Source organism: Vicugna pacos, chromosome 7, assembly GCF_048564905.1.
Source record: "Vicugna pacos chromosome 7, VicPac4, whole genome shotgun sequence".
Classification (NCBI taxonomy): domain Eukaryota; kingdom Metazoa; phylum Chordata; class Mammalia; order Artiodactyla; family Camelidae; genus Vicugna; species Vicugna pacos.
The window spans coordinates 22,826,007-22,844,383 of record NC_132993.1 but is presented as its reverse complement, the minus strand read 5'-3'; the positions used below and the strand labels follow the sequence as shown (position 1 = coordinate 22,844,383).

General features: G+C 37.2%; 1 protein-coding gene across 3 annotated transcripts in view; it reads right to left on the bottom strand.

The window, feature by feature from the left end:
- Nucleotides 1-15,717: 15,717 nt before the first annotated feature.
- GRM8 (glutamate metabotropic receptor 8) overlaps nt 15,718-18,377 on the bottom strand; it is a 680,033-nt gene continuing 677,373 nt past the window's right edge. For all 3 annotated transcript variants that reach the window (XM_072964560.1, XM_072964561.1, XM_072964562.1), the window contains one exon: nt 15,718-16,093. In XM_072964560.1, the coding sequence (XP_072820661.1) occupies nt 16,044-16,093 (50 nt within the window). In that variant the 3' untranslated portion in view covers nt 15,718-16,043. The remainder of the gene's footprint in view (nt 16,094-18,377) is intronic.

Here is an 18,377-nt window from a genome sequence, read left to right as displayed (position 1 = left end):
TTTGACATCCTGCGTGCATTAGAGGTACTCACCTCTAGGGGGAGCCCAAGGCCTTTGCTGGTACCTCTCACTTCTTGCCAAGAATAAACCCAATTTTTAGTCAGACCCTCCTTACCCAAGGAGATCAAGTGTTACTCAAGGTTGAGAATACAGATTAGAGCATTGAGCAGTGAATATGGAGCTAAAAGATTATAATGACAACGTATATCTTTGTTAATCCACAGAATCTGCATGGTCAGGAGGCAATCAATGTCTGGGGCCCTGGGAGGCAGAAGACTTGCTTTCTAGTTCCCACAAGCCCCCTGGGTGTACTCTGCTATCCTTCCTTCTCCCTCACCTCTATTCTAAGACAGGATTAAGATCTTTAGAAGCCCACCACACTTAAAGATTATGGTGTTTCATTCACGTATCACTATAAAGAAAAACAAGTTGAGAATAAATTAAATGTAAAGAGGTCTGCAAAGTTTTTTGAAAAATGCTATTGCACTAAGCACAAAGGTGCATCTGTTTTCAGGTAACCAGGGACCTCCAAGTCTCCATCCCAACCACTTTTTTTGTCAGTCCCACAGCTATTGCCCTGCTTTGGCAAGATTTCTTGGTCTTTTGGGCAGGCAGCCCAAACCAGCCCTCCAGGGTCAGTGAAGTAAATGCTTTCTCTTATTCTATCCCTCACTCCTTTTCCTCTAAGTTTGGATCTCCCTCTTCCCCAAGTCTGAATTAAAAACTGAAGACCTGGGGAGGGAGGGTATAGCTCAGTGGTAGAGTGCATGCTTAGCATGCACGAGGTCCTGGGTTCAATCCCCAGTGCCTCCTCTAAAAATAAATAAATAAATACACCTAATTACCACCCCCCCCCAAAAAGTTAAAAAACAAACAAACAAACAAACAAAAAAACGAAGACCTGGGATAGACTTTGGGGAAGGGAGGGAGGGAGGATCCAGTGGCCATGATTTACATTGTTCCTTTAAGTCAGTGGTTCTCAAACTTGGGCAGCACATCAGAATCACCTAGAGGGCTTGTTAGGCTCTATACCAGAACATCAGACTTAGCAGGACTGGGGTGTAGGCCTGAGAATTTGCATTTCTAACAAGTTCCCAAGTGATGCTTATAATGCTGGTCCAAGGACCATGCTTTGCAAACAACTGCTTTAGGTCTTGCTTTGGAATTTAGGGTCCAAACTCCAGCTGGCAATAAGTTGTTCTGGCTTCTTTGCCAGCTCTATCATGTTTGTGTGTATGTGCATAGGTGTGTTTATATTCCCAGGGGACACTTGGAGGAGCAGTTGTGGCTGAGGGCAAGATCCAGCATTTCTGAGTCCCCTGACTAAGTGCAGCCTTTAAAATACATCTTTTAATGGTGCCTAGTGACAGGACCCAAGTGTTTCTTCTACTTTCTATCCCCTTTTCTTCTTTCCATGCTGCCATCTTTCATTAATTAGACTCTACCTTGGTGATCTTATGACTTTTCATTTCCTAAGCTGTATTTCAGAGTCCAGGATATTGGCTAAAACAGAAACAAGCCAACCAGCCACTTCTGGAAGAGATAAGAATCAGAACTGTCCCCCATGACATTGCCATGTTTTCCTGTGCGCATGGGAGAAGCAGAGCCTGAGGTGATGTTTGCTGTGCTGACGGCAGGTCTATAGGACCAGGCTTTCTTCTTTGACGTGGAGGAGTTAAGGTTGAATTAGTGGTCTTAAGAGGTGATGGAGGAAGGATATGAGGCCGCCTAAGAGCATATCCTAAACAGAGATAGAGTTAATGTTGGGAACTTGGTCATCACGGGCTCCAGGGGAGCTCATCTGTGAATGGGCTGCTCATCAGAGTCCCCTGTGGGGCTTTCTCAGAATCCAGCAGCCCCAGGGGGACCTCACTCCTGGAGGGTCTGATTCAGTGGATCTCATTTCATAAATGAGAGGCCTGAGAAGACTGATTTAATACCACACCTACTGGCATAGTTGGGCCTGAAATTCAGTTGCCTGAAACAACCAGTGCCGTTTCCACATCTGCTGCCTCTCTTTAAATTTGGTGACACTAATGATTCTCCCCTCAAAGAGAAAAATCTATCTTCATCCCCTCACTTACAAATGGCAGCTTTGCTGGTGGCTGAGACTGTAAGGGAAAAGGAATTGTAACTTTCTGACCCTGTCACAACATTAAAAACTGTAGAAAGAGGAAGCCTGTATCACGCTTCCCTCTTCTTTGAGAGCAGTCCGCTTTTGTAAATAGTCCACATATCTTAGGGCTCCAAAGACATACTTTATAATAAAGTCCAGATGTTCACAGACACTCTGCAGTCAGTTTCAACCTTGGATAATTGCACTCTTCCTATCCAAGGGCAGTTTCAACAGGGTATGATGTATTTTGGTTTTGCTGTAAGTACCAGTAGCTTAAGAATTGCTGTTATAACAACCCACTTTATCCTGGCTAGTGGCTGACCTCCAGGGAGCTCAAAACATTTTGTTATTAGTTTCTTATCAGTTATCAAAACTGAGGACCTTCTGAAGGAGATAGAAAGTCTTATTACTTCCATTTTACAGATACAGCAGTCAAGGCCCAAAGGCTAAATGATGGTTTTATAGCATCATGGAATTAGGAGCCCTTATTTTTCTGGGGTCAGTGGCCTAAGAGCTAGAAATAAAAATAAAAACAAAAACAAAGTCCTGCTGTATGGAATATTTGCCATGTCATCTCCTAACCTAAAAGAAAGTAGCACTTTCTTTCTGGCAAATTTGTTATTACTTTTACTTGACTCATCGAAGAACAAAACATTTTTTTTCTTTCTCTTCTCATTTTCTTTTTTTTTTTAAATAGATTTAGGCATAAGATACTAAATACCAACTTTTTCAAAGTTTAACCTGGATTTCTTTTGTATACACAATCAGCTGTATTAAGGGAAAATAATCTCCCTGGACGTGGAGCTTTGTGAAAGCATAGATATCTGTGCTGCTTCACCATTTCGTCTTTATTCCGTCCTGTCCTTGTGACGAGTGAGGCTGCGTGTGAATGCTGACAGTCCACAGGAGGAAGAAGCAGCCGCCAGCCTCCGTGGTGAGGTCCTCCCGTTTGATCGCGGAGCTCCGTCTGCCGGCTCCCGACGTAATGCCCCGCCCCCCGTCACGCCGGTCAGAAGTTACCTGTTTACTCGTCTGAGTTCCTGGAGGGCAGCTGTTCTTCCCTTTATCACTGTTCCCCACACACGTGCAAGAGAGCCTTGTACGTATTAGGTATATGAGACCGATCGATTCAATTTGCCTCCTTAGGAACTCTGTATACTCTGTCCCGCCCCCGGTAGGCTACACCGCATGGAAGCCAGCCCGGCACTCTTTTGGGTTTCGCCAGTGGGATGCATCTGTAGGAGACCTGAGGGCAGGAGAGGGGGGCTGAGGTCAGACTTCTGTCTCCTTTCTTGAGTTGCCATGGGTAGTGCTATCCATCGTGACAAAAAAAAAAAAAAAAAGGGCCACATGACAATGTTCAAAAACATTTATGACACTTTGTACAGAAATGACAGCCATGGACTTAAAGAAATGGAAAGAGAACAAAACAAAACAAAGGCAAACCGTTTAAATGCTCTCCTTTTCAGAAACCTGACATTCATATTAGGCTGAGTGTCGGAAAACTGTTTAAGGGAATTTATACAGTTCGCTGTTAAAAGACAGATCAATGAGACTTTTCAATAAGTTCTAACATGCCCATGTTTGCATTTTCACATTGTTTGTTTTTATTTATCAGTGAGTTACACACACATATGCCTGAAGGAGACCTACTTGAGGTGGATATAAGATTACTCATCCTGAGCAGATAATCTTTCATTGTTTTTCAGAAACACCCACTGTTGCCCACAGTCAGCAGTGCCAGCCTCTGTGGTCAAGGTAAACTTGCTAGAGTCATAGGGGACTTCTCTGCTATCTGAGATGATTTGGTTCCAGGTTATTTAGCATTGACCAATTTTGAATCCTTGTTTTATCTTACTCAATGCCATGTTAAACCCTGTGTGATAAATCTCAAAAGGCATTCACAAATCACAGATTCTTAGAGATGACGTATTTCCCAACTTTGAAACTCCTTAGGGGTTCTTAGCTTTTCCGCTAACATCCGTCACAGTTGAGACCACATGGTTTCTTTATTTCTCTGTGTTCTTTGCAGCCCTTGGCATGATGACTGGCATGTTGCAGGTACTCAGCCCAGAATTGCTGGAGTAATCTAAGGGATTGTCTCATTCATACCTTAATATTTAAAGCAAGAAACTTCTGCACAGAATGTCTTAGAGATGGTCACATAGCTTGCATCTGAAACCTTGTTTAAATCTGCCTTGATAATTTGACTAAATTTGATCCTTTTTCTAAGGACAGCTCATGAATCTGGAGTCAGTTAGGTTGCTTTTTCTCTTTACTTAAGTCTTCTCTTCTAATGTAACGTGCAAAGTTCTTTTCTTTCTCTTTTTCAAAAAAACCGACAGTATCATGATTTCAATTCACGTTCATTTAATTGTACTCTAGTTTGTTACTATTTCTCTTAAACTGTGGCCCCAAATGTAACCTATAGGTTTGGTCTCATTAGTATGGGATGTGACAAATTCTTCTCATATTCTGAACACTATGCTGATTTTAATGCTGAGTGAGATTCCATTGTCTGCAGAGAGTGAGTTATTGCATGTCACACACCTAAATGAAAAGACAACTGTTAGCATTTTTTGAGAAAAGAAAGTCAGTGGTATACCAAATAACACACCATTATCCAGCTGGTCAACTGAAAAAGAGGTCCTTCTTTAAGAGAGTTTTAGGATTTTAATTCTTCTGAATAGAGGGAGCTTCTTTTGTTTAAATAGCCTTCATCCTGTGTCACAGAGAGGCAAGGTGCTGGAAAAAGCACATCATGAATACATGAGCTTTTTTTATTTGGGCAAAAATGCATTCCATAGACCGTTAAAAAAAAAAAAAACAAGTTTGAGAACACGAGGCAGCAATGTGGATCAATAAGATAGATGACATTTTTAGAATTTTTCAAGAATAGGTAGTAATTTCCACAAAGTAGACTCACTATTACTGTTATAGCCAATAGTTAAATTGAACAGATTTTGCATGCCGTATTTACTCCCTAGGAACCTAGGACATGATAAATTATATCTATTTAATTTTAACTCCTTGCTTGAGGTACAAGACCAAAACATTGGTGGAAGGATGACCCTACCATCCATGTGCATGCTTAAATGCAATTCAGTGGGGGAGGGGGAGGCAGGTTGAGTAAGACCAAAGGAAAGTCTTCTTTAGTTTACCAGACTGAGAAGTACGTATGATTGGCCCTTGGATTTATTAATTAGAGAAAGTTGTGTTAAAAACTTTTCATTTAGATCAAAGAAAAAGCCACGATAGATTCTTCATATTATACAGGAACTATATGTGGTCTTGGCCATTTAAAACCCTCTACTATACCTTAAGTCAGTTAAAACCTTCATATACTTATAAGTAATTATATTATGGTACAAAGAATCTATAGAATTAGGACTAAAAAATAGTAAAACTTTGACAAGAAAAACTATCTGAAATGCACTGTGTATCATGGACCATTTATGGGAGAAAATTTCTCCAACTCATTCTTCCAGTGCCGTTCCCAAACTTGCGGAGCGCAAGTACTCATTTAAAGATGTAGGTTCTCAAGACCCACACCTTGAAATCCTAATTCTGTAGGTCTTTAGCAGGGCTTCATAAACCACATTTTAAACCACATCCCTACTGACCCTGATGCGAGTGGTGTTCAGCCCACTCTCGAAGAAACACTGGATGAAAATCATTCTGAAAGAATTGCCATTTTGGTTGGTTTCCAAAATAACTGTTATGCTTTACCCTCAAAGTAAATTTCTGGGGGGAGTGGGTGCTAGGGAGAGAAGAAAGGCGAGGCAGATTGATGGATATTAAAAAAAAAACTTTTATTTTAAATTAATTTTAGACTCACAGATTTGTAGATTATTTTTAAAAGCCTAACTCTTAAACGGCCCCTCTATGATAATGAGCATGGTGAAATGGTAGTATACGTGTGTGGTAGAAACACGAAGACTTAGCTCCCTGTTTGCTTCTTGCCTATCTTGTAAAATGACTTGCCCACATATATTTATACAGGCTTCACATATTTTAATTTAGAACATTATCCCCATTTACTGATCTACAGTGTACACTCTTTTTTTTCATATTTTATGCTTCAAAATATGATGCCAATTAGCTTAGTAGGTGGAGGAACCATAATATTTAAATCTTCATAATATTTAAATTAAGCCTTAAAACTACACAATTTTAGAACATACTCTGAAAAGTCACTGCTAAATTTAACATTAAAAACAGTCTGTAGTTTGTACAATAATAAATAAATTTTATCCAGCCATCAAAAAGTTGAAGTTTTTTTTTTTTTTAGCCATCATGTAGCTGTGTTAGTGACCTGTGCACAACCTCTCAACAGAATATCTCCATTAAGTATTTCGATTCCATAGCATGGCTGAATTTTGTCATTTCTGCATATTCAACGTGATTTTAAATATTTATTTAGCTTAATTCAGCATGAGTCTTTTCATCCTGGATTGTAACGCTAGCCTCAGAACATACAATGATTGAAAGACGGAATCATTATGTATTAATGGTGAAAACTGAGTTAAAATATGTTTTAACACACTTGTGAATTTCTAAAGCTGACAGCAATAAGGAATAGGCTAAGAAGACATTTTCTCTTTATTATTCATATTAAATATGCCACTTTTATATTCTGTAGGCAGAATGAGACCCATAAATATGATAATTATATTTGAATACTATGTAGTCAATACGCTTAGAAATTAAATGTGTTGAAGCAACCAAATTCTTCTCTTACTGGTTGCTAGTAAAGAAATACCTCCTCAGTGGGGGACAGCCGTCACTGTTAGTTAAAAGTCCCTACTGTGTAAATTGGTATTTAGGTACTTTCTGAAAAGTGAGGGTTTTGTTACAATAGGCCATTAAAGCTTCTTCATAACAGTTACGGCCAATCACAGCAACCCTTCTGTGTTCTGGGTCACTGACCTACCCCATAAAGCCACTATTGTGCCTGTCCCGCAGCCCTGGGGCCCTATTAAAGATCTATTTCAGATCTCAGGTCCCTGTTGCTAGAAGGCACATGTTCTCAAACCCCCGTTACAATGCATGAATAGATATAACAATTTTTGAATTTGAAATTTCCATTTTACATAACACAAACGGTCTAGTTTTCATTTCTTAAAAAGCATCACAAATGTTGAAGAGTGTATGTGTGTGTTTGTGTGTGTGTGTTGGTTCAGCGGGGAGGCAGGGGAGGACTGGGTAAGACTCAGACTATTACAACTTTGAAACACTTTGAAAATCTTTTTCTTAAATTGCACACTGGACCCAGTAGAGCGCTAATAAAAGTGCTTCTCAACTGACTATCCAAACACTTTCCCTCTCTCCTCTGACCTAGAAGATCGGACCAGCCAGTAAAAATGCAGCAAGTTCTCTGCCAATTCTCCCTTTTTGCCCTGCGAAGAGTTCCCACTGTAATAGACTTCACAAACGTAGACAGCTTCTGCTCATGGCAATGCTAAGGTTGTGGGCCCAGTAAATAGCCATTAGATTAATAACTGCTCAGGACAGAAGGATGATGGCTGAGCTCATTTGGTCTGAGGGGTGTTAGCCCAGCATTGTGGATTGTACGTTCAATTCTTGGCTCAGTGAGTGATGGGTGATTTGACACCGAACTTCAATAATTTCAGCTTTGATCTTCCTGCCTGTAAGATGTTATGACACTAATGTCTGTATCTTAGAAAGGAGATCATGCGGTAGTTAACTTAAGAAACTGCTTGCACATGAAAGAATCAATCATGGCTTGCCATCCTTAAAAGTGTGAGAACACATTTATAAATGATTTGAGTGAACTTCTAAATAATATAGCAAAGTATAAAACTAAGTTGATTTGTGTGAACTTATCAGTAAGTTGTAAGTAAGTCCCTCAAGTGGTCTTTTCATTTTATTTCTTTCGTAGCATCTGAGACATTTTAAATGAGATAGAACAAACCACGAACCATGAAGGAAAAGGCACACGTTCTGTGTCTGGTCCTATGATGTACACCGATAACTTTAAAAACTGCACATTAGAGGCAACTCAGAATAAAAATTTAAACTTTCAAGCAAATAAAAAAAAGTTGACACTAATTTGAATTTACCCAAAGATATTTTGATAGCCCTCATCAAAATGTCTTTCCTAAAGTTAGGCAGGTTAGATAGCTCTCCTAGAACAGGTCATAATGCATAGCATGCTAATATCAGAAGCCAAATCAAAGGAGTCCAGCAACAGGAGTAGACTTGTGTCTAATATTCCCAGCTGACCCCTGTAGGGTTGTGTCCTGACTCTCAGGTGACGCATTCTGACCAATACACAGCTCTGTACAAGCTCCACACCTATGTGATACATGATCTTCCGCAAGTTAGCTGATCAGTCGTTCTCTCCATGTCATCATCTACAAACAGAAGTAATAATAGTACCTACCCCACAGGGCTGTTGCAAGACTTACCCCAGTACAGCACACAGAAAGCTGTCTGACATAGCGTCATAATCATAGCAATTACAATTTATTATAATTCTTGTATTTGTTATCATTATTAGGTGTCTTATCGTCACTCCCAGCTCGTAAGCTCTTTGCATCTCCACACAAGAATTAATATTTGATTTTCACATTGTTCTTACTGAAAGAAAAAGTGAATGATTGAATGAATTAAATAATCAAATTTTTTTAAAGGCAAGCCCTTGAGAAATAGGGAGTTTGTATACTAGAAGAAAACGTAACTAAAGCAGTATACTCATGTCGCCCCTTAATAGTTATTATAACCTCAGGCAACATCCCCCTTATTTACCTATTCTCTATTTCAGGCAGATAGGGATGCTTCTTAAGGAGGCAGCTGACCTTCTTGGACAAAGAGAGAGTCTTGATTGAGATAAGAGAATGGCGGTAAAAATAATAGTCCTGGGGTAGATTTTGAGGAGCCTCATTCACTTTAAAATAACTCAGAAACCAAAGGAACAGAAATTGAGAGATTAAAGTTGATCCAAAGTCTCACAGGCCATTCCTGGAGAAACAACAACACAATACAACAACTACAACAATAACCAAACACAATGTAAAATACCACAAAAGAGCTTGCAGGGTAGGCGTCAGGAGGTAGATAAGTGCTGTGGAGAGAAGCCAGGAAGAAAAACAATTCCACTCAGGGTTTAGCCTGGAAGAGGGAGGTGAGAGAAGAGAGAAGGATTTGGTGACATCAGGAGATGATCTGATATCTTGCCGAAAATATCTGGGAGGGAACAAATGCTTGTTCTCAGAATATTTCCTATCCCCAGATTTATCCCAGGATTTCTAAAGTTATTCTAGTTGATGATCAACGCATCTTTAAAAATGCAAATCAAGGAACCCGAGTGGGAAGAAATATTGGACATTCATGCATTAGTATGAATTACACTTCCTTCAATTCACTCTTTCCACAGTCTCCTCATCTCCATAAATAGTAACACAGTCCTTTCAAGTTACTTAAGTCAAAAGCCTTGGAATCATCCTTTTCTCTCAACCACATCTAATGCATCAGCAAATTAGGAATATTCTTTTCCGTTCAAATATATAGACTTTAACCAACCACCTTTCATCACCTCCACTGCTTTAGTCAGGCCAATCCATGATCATGTCTACTCTGGATCATCCAAGAATCGCTCACCAGTGTCTGTGTTTCTGCCATTGCCTCCCTGAAGCTAGTCAATCTCATATCACTACAGCAATCAGAAAGACTCAGTTAAAATTAAGACGCATTATGTCACTCCTTTTCTCAAGACCCTGTGATGGTCTCCCAGTAGCCAGGGTAAAAGTTCCAGTTCTTTCAATGACCTACAAGGCTCTTCAAGGTCTAGCACCCCCACTCCACGCCACCCCTTTACCATATCCTGCTCTAGATATGCTCCCGCCTTGGCACCAATTTCCTTGCTGTCCCTCTGCCTTAGAATTCTCTTCCCCAGGTCACTGTGTACATCAGTCCCTCCTTTTCTTCAGGCTTCGGATCAAATGTCATCTTCCCTAGCAATCCTACTGAAGATTTCCACCCTGTACTCTACTTTAGAAATGTTACTTCTTAACCTATTTCCCATCCATTTTCCGATTTTTTTCTCATCAGTATTTATCACTATCTTACAAACCCTGCATTTATACATTTATGTTGTTTATTACTTATCTCTTCTACAGAAATATAAATGCCTTGGGGACCAGGGTTGGTGTTTTGTTTTTGTCTTTGTTTTTGTCTGCTGTTATATTCTCAGCACCTACAACATCTGCTGCATTGCAGGTCCTCCATAAATAGATTCTAAATAAAGTGAGTGGTTCAACTATCTTAAATATATATTTTATAACTTAAAATCCAGCTGTAGTAGCTTCTCTAGAGGCCTTTGATATGCCTATTTGATATCTATGTGTTGTGGGTGGGGACAACTTTGACACAGAAAAGTAATTTAGGATTGAGGCATTGGAGCACAGCAAAGTATTAGTGGGTCCAAACATAGAAGAATGGGAAAAGTGGATCTCCGAGTACCTAGAACGTATGTAGAGGCTATTGGCCAACTGGATGCCATCTTGAAGAAGTTCAAGAACATTATGAGGGAAAAAAAAAACTCAGTAAGCCACATTTCATCTATTTTATAATTCTCCTTCCTAAGATTGCTTTTCCTTCCTTGGTCCAGGAGATTAGTAAAGATTCTCATTGAGCACCAGTGCTCTAGGACTCCATTCAGAATATTGGTTCCACATACAAAGAGTGTGCCATGGCCCTACACTCACCGTTAACCTGCTCTGCAGAGCCTCAAGTGGGAAGTAAGAGGTGGATGGGGGTTTGTTTATTCTAGAATATTTGTGGAAAACTGGAGTTCTATTCATCATACCTTTCCCCTTGCCAACTCCTGCTCTTTCATTCTTGCTTCTCTTGCCCAGAAGATGCCAGTGGCAGAATCTGAGAAAAGACCTGTTGGGATGGGCCAATGACAAACAGAAGGTGTGCATGGAGATGGGGTAAATGATCCGAGGCTGGACATCTTTGAGGATACCTGGAAAGCTAATTTGCCCTTTTAGAGTAATATACTACAAAAAGGGAGAAGAAATACCTCCTAGAGAAGACAATACTTAGGGAACAAAAGGAAGAAGTCATACTTTCACAGATTATTTGTGGAACTGCCAGACAGGGAACTGTTAGCTGAAGGCAGCTATACATTCATTCACAGTTATCGTCCTTATTGTCCATATCATCTTATTCAATCCAGCTTCTGAATTGCACACATAGTAAAGAGTAAAGATAGGGGAGAATAATTAAAACAGGACCCTTCCATTACTAACTTGGATTGTCTTACTATGATATTAAGTATGTTTCTGATGCTTATTGTCCAGATACTGCCAATGCAATGCTTGAAATAAGGGGAAATCAAACAAAATATAACTTACAAAAATTATCCAAAACCTGGAAATAGGCAAAAGATAGTAATGGTGATTCATCTTAGTCCAGTACTACATTTGAATTTCTGTCAACATGGCTATTTTATAGCTCTGTAGATGCAGGGGTTAATTTGTCAACTTTTATCCAGTAGATTCAAATAATGTCTGTCCAATGAAGAGATAACCTCTCAGTTTATGGTTTATTATGTCTTAAGACACTAAACTAGTTTTATAGCTACTCCTCTGATTTACCCCAATATTTACATGTATTAAGTATATATATATCAACTTCTCAAATGCTCTTTGTACTAGTTCTAACATCTTACTGGTTCTCTCATTAGTAAATAAGTTGAATAAAATCCTTGACTTGGTCATTTTACTTCTGTATGAAAGTTATATTTTTAATTCTTTCAGAATTATACTTCATAATTAATAGTCTGACAATTTTTATTAGCTCTCAAGATCATCCTATGCTCCAGTTAACTTACCTAATGGGACTTAGTACATTGGTAAATAATTTCATATGCTAACTTCAAAATCTGATACATCACATTGATCATTTGTCTTTCCTGTTTTCTATAACCACATCACCCCTGCCTCCCATCCAAGTCATGACATAGCCAATTCTTTTCTTTTAATAGGTCCCAATCCATGCTTGGCCTTCATGACTTTGTAACAAGTTATTTGTCAAAATTAGCTTTGCCTAAACTACTTAGTTAGGCATTAGACAATTAGAAAAATAAATATTTAACAGGTCAGATTTCTATTTTTTTTCTATCCTCATCGCTCTGAAAGTAGATTTGTAAGTCAAAATACAAGGCTTTACATTTATAATACACTAAATTCAACAGAGTGAAAAATACTCAGTATGTCCCATGAAGGGTAAAGTTAAAAAATAATGGCACCCAAAAGTCATAACATCATTAAAGGTTATGCTACAAGAAAAAATTTGTAAAGAAAACAGTAAAATAGAACAGTCATAAACAAGGCTTTTTTTTTTAAACAACTGCTCTGCTTTTTGCTACTATAATATGACACTTTCCAAGACTGTCAGCAAGTTTCTGAACATTTTTGGACATCATTTCTTAAGGAAATGTTTTCTTCTAGCTATGGTCAAATGTTTCTTCATTATTCATATCTCCATTAAAGGAAAACTGTAATATAGGCAAAAAAGAAGCATTCCTATAGATTATTTTACATGTAATTAAAATATTCTATAATTTGGTTTTATTTCTTATTCATCCTTTCATGAAAACTTATTGTTATTTTTAGCAATTTTGTTCTAAAAGATGGATGAAATACTGATAAGGAAATTAAATAAATGAAATGAGAAAAATTGGTAAGGTTGCATAATGGAGTTTAAGAATGTCATTTCTTCTACTTGCTGACTGAATATCAGTGTTGGCTAACATAATTTAGAAGAGTGTTAATATTCTTTCTCCACTGTCATTGGTAAATAATAAAGAATATAGAGTTAACGGGAAAGGGAATATAAATGACACAAACTTTTATTCTTCGTGAGATTTCCTGTAATATGGTATTTAAATTAAAATCCTGTTCATCTGAAATGCTAAACTTTATGTAAAAATTTCTGACAAACACTAAAAATTAAGTTATTCATTTAGTTCCTATTCATGTTCCAATGGTCATCCTTCCAGTTTAAATTTATGAGTAGTTTTCCTTAAAAATAAAATCAGTTTGTGCCAGATCAACTACCATTGATTGAGATGCCTTTAAATGTTAGCTAGTATAAGCTAATTTTTTTTTTAAATTGAGGTCAAGTTTGGTTGGCTCAAGGTCACACTAATAAATCGCTTATTGTCTACTAATGACATTTGCTGAATATTACTGTAGGCTACATTTTTAGCATTCCCTCTGGCATGCTGAGATTAGATGTGACAGTTCTTGGCCGGAATAAAACACAAGGTCGATTCTAAAGAATATAATACTCTATTTTTTCCATGCAACTTTGCATTTGCTTATCTATAATACACAGGCAGTTCGTTTTAAAGCATGGGACTTATGAACCACTAGCAGCACATGCTGAATCCTTCTTACAGGATGCCCCCCCACATTGTCCCAGCCTATATGTCTATCTCCTGAGGCCTCAGCAAAATCCCTGAGAAAGTAAACACAGTGGAGGTCAAAATGTTCCGGCTCCTACTGTAAGAGGTTGAGGGAGGTTATCCTCCCACTGCCTGGGGAGGGTGATAGATTCATCAAGAAGAGAATTTCCCACTGAGATACTGTTATAAAGGATGATTGGCATATGTAAATCTATGAGAACTATTATTCAACTCTATGATGAGCTAAATAAATTGTGTAGAACACCAAATAATGGCCATTATTTATGAACGTACTTAGGAAAGACAACCGATTGGTAAGCTTACAATAGGAAGAACAATTTCGAAATGTCACAAATTTTGCTTAGTATTTTATTTTTCTTCCTAAAGCCTTAGAAGGAAACATAGTAATAGTAACAATAACCCTCCTTTGGCCTGAGAGCCAGCTTTGCTCTCATAATCACCCTGTTGCATCCACTTACCCTGACTAGAATCAACTAGTAAATGAAATACGACTGTTTACTTGAATTTTACTCTGTATGAAATGCAAGGCTCGTAAAATTCAAGCATTTTTCTCAACCAAACATGGATACTCACTAGTTTTTAAAAAAATCTTTAAAATGACTCACAATCTCCAATACGAAGGAAACTGTCAATTTAAAAATTAAAATACAGTTGTAATTACCTTTCTTGGTATGGCTATTAGGACTGAGCTACGTGGCACAACAAATATCCTAAATGTGCAGTTACGAGTTAGTTTTGTTTTAAGCTAGGTCTTATCTAGAAAGGCACACCTAGAGGTGGGGTGACGATCCTGATTACAGGATTATATTTATCAGTAATTCAGATTATCCGAAAACTGAAAGCAATACTCTCACTCTTAATTTAAATATTATCCACAAACCACAAATACTATTAGGAGAAACTCAACAAAAGGCCAGTAAGTACACATTTCCTTCTGTGTGCAGCTCTCTGTCTGGGCAGGGGTCTAGGAAATGTTACTGTATGTTGATGAAGCCTGAGCTATGCTACTTCAACTCTCCCTATTAAATAAAGTGACTGTCAATATCTGGGCTGAAGCTCCGGAGCACAGATAGCTCTTTATATCTGTAAGGAGTGCAATGAGCCGTCCAAGCTAACTCAGCAGAGAGAACATTTACTAACAAAATGATTGTAGGGACCCATTGACTTGATGGATGTCTGGGATTGTATGGAATAGAGAAGCCCATGATGAAAATGGTAGCAGATTTGAAAGCCTTTAACAGGCTCCTTTATCCATCCTAGCGTGGTTTATTAGCATGACACAGGCTTCCTGTTTTCACTCTTTTTAATGATGCTGTTCTATGAACCAATGAATGTTTTCATTTGGAAAATAAGAAAGCATTGACATATTATCTGAACTGTGGTTTCTTTAGTGATGCCGAGGGAATAAATATGCTAATTCTGTGCTTTGAGGAATGTACTGGGAAAGGCCCATTACTTCACTGACTTCAGTGGATAATAGGCCCAGGTGAGAAAAAAAAATATTACATACCTTGGAATATTTCATTATGCAAAAGTTTGACTTGGAAAATGGAGAATTTCAGTGACACTTGGATATACATTTAGATGGTGATTTTCATATTATAGTCTCCCAAGTCAAGTTTAACTCATCATTTGTTAATTATGATACCTGAAACAGATTACCTCAAGCCTTGATTCTTCATAAAAGAAGCAATTACTATGAAAAGCTACTACATAAATCTTGGGATAGTCACAAAATCTTACACAAATAATTTTTTCATATAGGAATAAGAGACAATCTTCTTCACAAACACACAAATGTACAAAAACACATTCCTCGAGGAAACAGTATTTTCTTGGCACACCAGGGCTTTTACAGCAGGAGTTAAATCACAGCAGAAGTGCCAACTGGAAAGAGTTGTCCCTGGCTTTAAAACTGGAACGAAACAACTCTCAACATTTGCAAAACATTCCTTTATTATTAGAAATAAATTATTTGTATAAAAAATCGCATGCGTCAACCATTGCATTTATTTTTAGCACAACCCAGGGCTTCAATCCGGTCAGCCATTACAAGAAACAGATTCATTGTCTTATACAAGTTGAACAATGTGGGACGGGAACGGGAGTTCTCACAATCACAGAAAAATACTTACAAGAATAACATCAGACATGGTTTATTTCAACAGCATTTTTTTTTCACAAGCTAACATTAGTTTTCCCTTTGTGATTTTTTTTTTTTTAAACTGCTCGTGAGTAAGCAATAATTTAGCTTGACACTCATTGGTTGTATTGTATAACACGGGTTTCTTCACTCCCTGTATTGATACTTTTGGTTTGTGGCTACTTTTTGTTCCTTACAAGATTAACTATTGATTTGATTGATTGTAGTCTACAGAGATCTCCAGGAGTGAGTTTTTGGCGGTGTCACTGTTCATTGTTTAAGATCACATACCAGAGTTCTTCACATTGTATCATTTCCCTGTTTCAGATTGAATGATTGCTGTAGCTGATATATGTCGTCTTGGTAGAGGAAGCTGTTAAGACAAATTAAGACAAATTATAGTACATAATAATAAATTATTTTGCTAAAATGATTTTAAAGTTCAAATCTTGGAATGGCTATTTTTATGATACATAGTCTTTACAACATGTTACTTTAAACCATGCTGTAGGAATTCAACGATGGTAGAAACAAAAATGCAGAAGTTTTAATCTGTAAAACCACTAGTCTCATTTCTATGTTTAGCAGAAAACTAAAAATGTGAATGTCCTATTTTTTAATAAATTTAGGTGAAATTCAATTTCAGTGTGTATTTTGATTAACAAACATTTACAATATTAAAAAATGAAAGAACAGATTATAAATTATTCTATAAAATACAAAAAAATATTTTTTTTACAATCCAAATTAAAGACCTCAATTCTTTGAGTCTGATTTGATGACAAAAAAAAAAAGTTAGTCATAATTTGTTGTGCTTTGAGAATGAATGTATCTTCCATCTAAAAATAATACTCTAAGACTCTAGAAGTGAACGCAGTGAAATACCCATGTGTATTGCCAACATATGTTTGTGGCCTGGTTTCATGCAAAGGATACAAATGGAGATGTTTGAAAAAATAAATAAAGACTCAAGGAAGGAAATGAATATTTAACTGTTCTGGTACCAACTTACTATGAAGTAAAACTAAGTATTATAAAATTATTAGAAGGATATGAATAAGAAAATGTTCTAAGTCAAATTTATACTCATACTTAAAGTTCCAGAAATACAAATCTAAATCCAAATAATCCCTTTGGGTTTTTGAAAGATGTGATGGAACAAAATCTCTGTTCTAAAGTGAAAATGTGATGTCCTATTTTTCAGTGAAACTCAGAATGAATAATCATAAGAAGAAAGACAAAAAATGCAAAACACGTATGTATTTCACTACATAAATCCAATTCAGGGTGAAACAGATTTATAGACAATAACTTAGTTCTTGAACATTGAATAAGAAAATTGTAAAATCTCTTCTCTGAAATAATTGGCAATCAGACTCATTTTATTTCAGTGTACATAAACACTGAAAATTGACCAGACAAGTTCTTACCAGCAACTGAGATCATACAAAGTCCACAATCACTAAAACTACTGCAGATAGCCCAGGAAGTGCTAGCTGTAGATGTTTTTGCTATTTTTTATTTTATTGAATATTATAAGCTTTGTGCCAAAAACAGGTGACGTATCTGCTTATCTTATCTACGTTGCTCATGTTAGGTTATTAGTGTGGCACAGTAGAAAGGAAGTGGATCTTAGACCTGGTTGTAAATGACATTCTCTTTCTACAAAATGAGTGAAAGAAAGGTCACTGAACCAGGTCATCAGGCCTCAGTTTCACCACTGGTCCACAATCCACAGTGTTGGGTTTTTGTGAAGATGGAGGCAGGGGAATGGCTGTTGTCTTGGAGAATCAATATGGAATGATGCTTTTCTAGTTACCTTTACAAAAGGTAAGGTGTCTGTTACCTTCAGTGTTGTGTGAAGTGAAACAGAATGATTTTTATGATCCCTACTTTTATATTTTATTTTTATTTCTAATTTATATAATATGCTCATAGGCCTTGAATTTTTTTCTAGGAAAATAAAATCTGTACTTCAACCATGTTTTTGAAAAACTTTCATATAATCTTTGAGATGAGATGAAGAAAAAGTTTCATAAGAGTTAGAAAAACAAACCCTAAAAATATTGCTCAACTTCACGCCCTATTTAATATCTTTAACAGTGACTTAAAAATGTCAGGGATAGTTATCAAATTTGTCGATAACTAGAAAGAAAAATTATGGTTGAAACAGGAACAAGAGACAAAAGACCCTGAAGAAGATGATATTCAGATGTTAATCTTCAAGGATCATACCAACTTGAAGACTCTAAAGCTAATTAGAAATTAGTGAAGAAAATTCATACTTCACTTTTTGAACTCCTGGAAGTGACCTCCAGGGAAAAAGATGGTAGAATTCTATTAAGAACTGAGACTATGATTTACAAAAGGAACGTAATCTTCATTTTACTAATAGAAAAGGGACTCAAGGCTTTGGAAACTGATGATTTAGTCAACTTTAAAACAATGGTAAGGGGCAAACTGTGAATGGCAGATAGCTTTCGAGAATCTTACCTTTTTCCTTGCAAGAGGAAAGAAAGAAGGATGCTAAAACAATAGCATTTTTGAATTTCATGTTTTCTCTTTTCTATTAACCACAGGCCAATCTACAGGCGTATCTCAAAGATACTGCCGGTTCGATTTCAAACCACAGCAATAAAGTGAATATCGTAATAAAG